This window comes from Notolepis coatsorum, assembly GCF_963971535.1.
Source record: "Notolepis coatsorum genome assembly, chromosome: 3".
NCBI classification, from domain to species: domain Eukaryota; kingdom Metazoa; phylum Chordata; class Actinopteri; order Aulopiformes; family Paralepididae; genus Notolepis; species Notolepis coatsorum.
Genome location: NC_140167.1, coordinates 209,772,062 through 209,779,087, shown reverse-complemented (window position 1 = coordinate 209,779,087; position 7,026 = coordinate 209,772,062). Strand labels below are relative to the sequence as shown.

Genomic DNA, 7,026 nt, shown 5'->3' with positions numbered 1-7,026 from the left:
TCTGCAATATGTTAAATAAAGTTTTCATTCATTCATTCATGAATGGGGAATATGTGTCTCTCACACCATGTCATTGATTGATTGAAAACGTTATTAACAGATTGCAGAATGGGTACAATACAGTACAGCTCAATACACACAATTGTTAAGGGGATGCAGACCAGAGAAAGACTTGCGTCTTGTTTACATCAGGGTCCCCCATTTTCAATGTCAGATATGGCAACTGCAGCTTAAATTATGCTGTGACCTGCTGCCAATATCCTGTGTAACTAAATCGAATATACTTGTATTGAGAAGACACTTGTACATTAGTCTAGAGGTCAAATACTTATGTTAATCCCTATTTAAAATGTAACGTTCTGTTGCATGTGTCCAGATGCCGGGCGTCAGTGAAAGATGTGAACCTACAGGAGTTTGTTCGTGCCCTGGCGGCCTTCGTGAAAAAGTGAGTTGACTTAATTAATTTCCTCCAATGGTGTGACGGTCACACTATTAAAATAATATAAAAAAAGTATATTCCACAGGGCCTCCTGTTATGATACATTTCTTCTGTCACCAGGTCAGGAAAGCTGAAGGTGCCAGACTGGGTGGACCATGGTCAAGCTGGCTAAACACAAGGAGCTGGCCCCTAATGATGAGAACTGGTTCTACACCAGAGCTGGTAAATTGTGACATCATCCCACCATCTCTTGTTTCCACTGCTGTTGGTATTAGTTGCGTTGATTAACGCAACTAGTGTTAGCTGTAACATTTGATGGCTGACGTAGCAGCTCTAATGTTTGCAGGGCTGTACACTGCAATGAGATGATCGCAAATTGCCTATTAATTTGGCCGTTGCGAGTGAAAAATAATATCTGGGAGCAACGTTGTGAGTAGTGATTTCAACCTTCATTCGCATTTCACTCCTAAATTAATCAATACAAATTGGATAAAAAAAAATTGTAAAACTTTAGCCTACAACCAAGGCTGTACAGTGCGACACAATGTTGTGGTGCTATGAAAATTGTCGTTGAGCTGAGCTCATCAAAATCAATGGAGGACTTTCAGGAAAGTAAAAAACGCATAGCGCTTGCCGATTGGTGCTAAGAACAGCAGGGCGGGTGCAAGTGATGTGACGTAATTGGCAGACTCGACTGTCAATCAAAATTATTCTGTTGCCGGCTGAATGATTGAATGAATGAAAGCGTTATTAACGATTGCAGAATGGGTACAGTACAGCTCAATACAACAACAGTGGACTGGAGGATGAAGACTAGAAAAAGACTTTCGGCTTTTTTACATAAGGGTCTTCTATTTTCAATTCATCAAAACATTTAGAGACGTACAAATATACAATAGTTTCCTAAAAATGCTATTTATTGATTGATTTAAAAACTTTATTAACATATTGCAGAATTGGTACAGTACAGCTCAATACATACAATTGTTAAGGGCATGCAGACCAGAGAAAGACTTTCGTCTTGTTTACATCAGGGTCCCCCATAAACGCACCCGTGTATTGAAGCTTCTGTAGCATGTCACAGAAATATTCTGTACTTGTTTCAGATGTACCCCAGACAAGGCCCACTCCCAGGAGAGACAAATTTCCTCTGCCTGAAAAGACTAAGATTATAAATAGAATTTACCATATTATAAGTTATTGCTGGTGTAAACATTCTTACAGTTGGGTAAAAATGCCTAGACACTGGTGACCGTTGTTTCAACAACTAACAGTGATAAAATCTTAGCATGTAATTTGAGTTTATTCCTCTGTGAAGTATGGGAGAATACATTAAAACTCCTCAGTCACAAACGGTTTGAGTTGTTTTGCACAATATTTGCGGTTATTTGAAGTACGGAATGTTTTCACTACATTTAACTAATAATTGTCATTTATATCAGGGTTCCAGAGAAAAGTGATGGAGACCCTCCTGGAAATCAAGGATGATATCAAAAAACTCCACAAAGAAATTCATCCGGATGGGAGGGTCGACATACACCCCTGCCAGACAGAGGAGGCGTTGAACCTGCTTGAGGAGGACCTTGAAAGGGTGGACATCAGGACAAAAATGGTGACTTTTAAATCTTTTCCTAGGTTAGAGATTACTGACTCATATGTTCAAAGGATTTAAATTGTATTGTACATGATGTTACATTAATATACATGTCATTTGGTTTTTTCTTATTCAGATATCCACATTGACGGGGATCGGGGGAAAGAGTGTCCGCGACTGCACTAACAAGATGATGGACAGGTATTTATATGCATGTACAAAGATGCAGGTTGAGGCAGGCAGGCATGCGTTCTCACTTTCTGTGTTTATGTTTGGAAAGACCAGATGAAGTCAGACGCGTATATTATATTGATAGTAAATGTACTGAGGATGGACAGATGATGTTGACATTTAAACAAAAAATACAATGCATAATAAATGTGTTCATGATCATCATCATGCAACAAAAAACAATGGGAGGAAGGGGTTTTATGAAACTGGTGATACACTTGTAGTCCTAGTACAGCTTTTCCCTTCAATTTGTATTTGTTTTGACTAGTCACTTGTTGAATTGCTTGAATTATTAATGTCATGACTTTCTCTTAGAGACTCATGACAAATGCAGTCATGTCCCGTTTTAATTTAAAAGGGGGTGGTCTACGAGACAAGAGGGCCTTTAAGGAGACTGCCCTCTACCGTGTATGTTGGAACGGATAACGGAATTTAAAAAATTTCTAGAGGCAGAGAGCAGAGGAGAGATAGGAGAGGTATTGTATTTCATGACTGTTGGGAACTAGGCTTAATGTAGCACCTACCGGTACTTCCACGGATGAAGCTAAGCTAGGCTAACGGTCCAGGTGTTCCCTAAGCCTAATGCAATGCATGCATGTCTAACTCCAGGGAAGATGTTTAATAAGCTAATTTCCCAAAATGTTGGGAGTGTTCCTTTAAGTTGCCTTAATGTTCAAAGGCTTAACCTGTTACAGTATATTTATGTAAATATATATATAAATGTGCGAATTGGCTATAATAAGGTAATTTATACGCCTCCTATTCTATAATAATATTTCTAATGGCATTGGTCCGGATGGGAGAATTCAGTACTGTATCTACAGAACCTTCGGTTTAATCATCTTCCCTTTATTAATTTCCTTAGACTTTTTTGTACACATGATCTCAAGAAGGTACTGAACGAGATCAGTGGCAGTTTTTAATGTTTGGTCATTATTAGCATGGTGTTATTCACTGTCAAAGATGCAAAGAAAAATCTTAATTCATATTCTCATTTCTTCACAATTTAAGCAAGCCTAGTAATAGACACAATATTTCCGGGGGTCATCCCTACTGCTGTAACCTACTAATGCTTACCACTTGTATCTATTGCTATGTCCGCCCATCACAATCACGTGAGTTGTATTAACGCCTGTCCTGTCTCCCTGTCAGTGGCTGTCCAGGAGTGTTGGACGTCCCGTGCTGAAGACCGGGAGGATGCGACCCCCTCTGTACCTCTCCGGCTGTCTCGAAGTGCCGAAGACTGGGAGGATGCAACCCTCTCTGCGCCGCCCCTTAGCTCAAATAGATCCGCTATCAGCTCTATCTTTAATCTTCAAAATGTTCAGTTGCTATGTATGTGTGTTGGGCCAGCCTTTAGTATTTTAAAATAAAAAGAAATTATAAAAACGGCTAACTTTTGACTATTCCATGTTATTGATGTGTTAATGTTTAAACAATGCATTTTCAACGCTCATGCTTTAATGTAAAGTTTGGTAGACGTCTATGTCATGACGTTGAAACAACGTCTAGGCTTAGACGTTCAAAACACGTCTAAGCTTAGACGTTAAAAACACGTCTGGAATAGACGTCTACCAAACTTTCACTTTTCACCCCATTCTAGACTGATTTTAGACGTCTATGTCATGACGTTGAAACAACGTCTAAACATAGACGTTCAAAAAACGTCTAAGCTTAGACGTTAAAAACACGTCTGGAATAGACGTCTACCAAACTTTCACTTTTCACCCCATTCTAGACTGATTTTAGACGTCTATGTCATGACGTTGAAACAACGTCTAAACATAGACGTTCAAAACACGTCTAAGCTTAGACGTTAAAAACACGTCTGGAATAGACGTCTACCAAACTTTCACTTTTCACCCCATTCTAGACTGATTTTAGACGTCTATGTCATGACGTTGAAACAACGGCTAAACATAGACGTTCAAAATACGTCTAAGCTTAGACGTTAAAAACACGTCTGGAATAGACGTCTACCAAACTTTCACTTTTCACCCCATTCTAGACTGATTTTAGACGTATATGTCATGACGTTGAAACAACGTCTAAACATAGACGTTCAAAACACGTCTAAGCTTAGACGTTGAAAACACGTCTGGAATAGACGTCTACCAAACTTTCACTTTTCACCCCATTCTAGACCGACTTTAGCCTAGACGTCTATGGGCCATTTAGACGTCTTTTAAACGTCTATTCAACGTAAAATTGCTCAGAGGGGACATTATGGGGACTGTATCATCTTCTTGACCTTGTAACAATGACAATAAAGATCATTCTATTCAATTCTATTGACCTTATGAACTCTTTACAAGAAGAAGTGAAACTCTCTCTTTACAAGAAGAAGTAAAAATCTCTTAAATCCGCGGAGAGTTAGACTTGCGTGCGTCGGCATGATAAAACGTCCCCGGTCAGTGTGGGCTGTGCAACCGAGTAGGGTCGAGCTGCAACCTCGGAGCCTCGAGGTCCAGATTGGTACTTCCGCCCTGCCACAGGACTATTAGTCCGATGACAGGGCTATGCGCTGATTGGCGGAAAGTACGGAAGTATCTCGAAGTACGTCTGACGTATCTCGAATTACGTCTGACGTGTACGGAAGTATCTCGAAGTACGTCTGACGTATCTCGAATTACGTCTGACGTTTCTCTACGTTAGCGAACGTTAAACGTTGTATTCATAAAATAATATAAAATCAGCAGCATGGGGAGGGCCGGGGGGAGGGGAGGTACAGGTAGTAGAAGACATAGAGGTACAGGTCACATAATTATAGTACAGTGGAGAAGTAAAAATAGAATAAAAAGGCAGTGTAAACAATATACAATATTATTAACTCTAATAATAACACGCCTCGCGGGTCATTATAATACGAGAGCCGTGGGTCTGCATTGTATAGAGCGGATCCCCCGGCCGTATTCAAGCGCTGGAGCGCTTTGCGATGGATCAAACTGTATTAGTAGTAATAATAGTAGTTGGCTAGTTGCGCGCTTCTGGCCACCTCCCGCAGTGCGCGCATACACACATACTGTCTGTAGCTATACAGTACGTGCAAAATTAATTGTCAAGAGCCAATCGCACAGGTTGCCTCATCTCATCTGGCTCTGCAAATAGATCTAGAGTCTGAATATCATATATAGCTGCTGATGATCTCTCTCGAGTCAAATCCATTCTGAGAACGGAATGCAGTGCCCGCGACGAGGGTCTTGATTGATTGATTGATTGATTGATTGATTGATTGATTGAAAATTGTATTAACAGATCATGCTGGACCTACAAAAGGCCTTTGACACTGTCAATCACTCCATTCTTGATTGAACATTTTATTAACAGATTGCAGAATGGGTACAGTACAGTACAGCTCAATACACACAATTGTTAAGGGGATGCAGACCAGAGAAATACTTTTGTCTTGTTTACATCAGGGTCCCCCATTTTCAATTCATCATAACATATGACATACACAACATACAGATAGACAGTACTGCTACATCTATACATTTATGACATACCAGATTTGCAAATACAGTATTGTTTGTGATACAAAAAGAGTCCAGAAAAGAGAGTATATACATTTGACGTAGAAACTGTACATTGGAGGAGGTTGGGTAGGTGGGGGGGGGGGGACTGTACATTGGAGGTGGTTGGGGGGGGGGGTCGGGTAGGAGGGGTGGGTGGGTGGGGGACACTCTACAACTGTACAAGCAAAACTGTACATTGGAATATTGACAACCATACTTGGTCATTTACTGTACATTGGAGGGGGTTGGGTTACAACACAGGAGCAGAGTATAAACAACAGTACAGTACTGTTTCTCATTCCTGTACTGTTGCCAATCAGCGCATAGCCCTGTAACAGGACTAATAGTCCTGTGGCAGGGCGGAAGTACCATTCTGGACCTCGAGGCTCCGAGTCTGCAGCTGGACCCTATTGGTGCAACCATTAGTTCCGCCATTAAACTAGCAGCATTCCATGTTGACGCCCTGACCCTCCAGATGTGTTCTGCACATTTACCACTAGAGGGCAGAATGTCACCATGTATAACCTCAACGTCGCTCCTTACATGATATACTTTTCTTATCCAGCAGAGGGCAGTACACTCACTCACCCACTCATTGATTGATTGATTGATTGATTGATTGATTGATTGATTGATTGAAAAGTTTATTAACAGATTGCAGAATGGGTACAATACAGTACAGCTCAATACACACAATTGGATGCAGACCAGAGAAAGACTTTCGTCTTGTTTACACCAGGGTCCCCCATTTTCAATTCATCATAACATATATGACATACATGACATACAGATAGACTGACAGTACTGCTACATCTATACATTTATGACATATCAGATTTACAAATACAGTACTGTTTGTGATACAAGTATATACATTTGACGTAGAAACTGTACATTGGAGGAGGTTGGGTGGGTGGATGGGGGGGGACTGTACATTGGAGGCAGTTGGGTGGGTGGGGTGGGTGGGGGGGGGGGTTGGCTAGGCGGGGGGGGAAACTGTACATTGGAATATCGACGAAACCTTACTTCCCAAGAAGAGGGTCTCGTGTATTATTGGGTTTAATAGGACATTTACTGTACATTGGGAGGGGGTTGGGTTAGGACATTTACAGGGGCCAGTTTTCGAATTGTAGTCTCCCATAGGTGCTCTTTGAGAGTGGTTTTGAAAGTGGGTAGTGATTCACATTCCTTTACAGCTTTGGGTAGGGCGTTCCACATTGATGTGGCATAATTGCGAAACGTGTTTA

The 7,026-nt window shown here is 40.9% G+C and overlaps 1 protein-coding gene across 1 annotated transcript; it reads left to right on the top strand.

Annotated features, from left to right (window-relative positions):
• The first annotated feature begins 574 nt into the window (after nt 1-574).
• LOC311224616 (uncharacterized protein) lies at nt 575-3,596 on the top strand. The gene is made up of 5 exons (XM_084309657.1): nt 575-661; nt 1,882-2,051; nt 2,170-2,234; nt 3,417-3,476; nt 3,531-3,596. Exons 1-4 carry the CDS (start codon nt 595-597, stop codon nt 3,448-3,450), a joined length of 336 nt encoding a protein of 111 aa, XP_084165783.1. The 5' UTR covers nt 575-594; the 3' UTR covers nt 3,451-3,476; nt 3,531-3,596.
• The last annotated feature ends 3,430 nt before the right edge of the window (nt 3,597-7,026 follow it).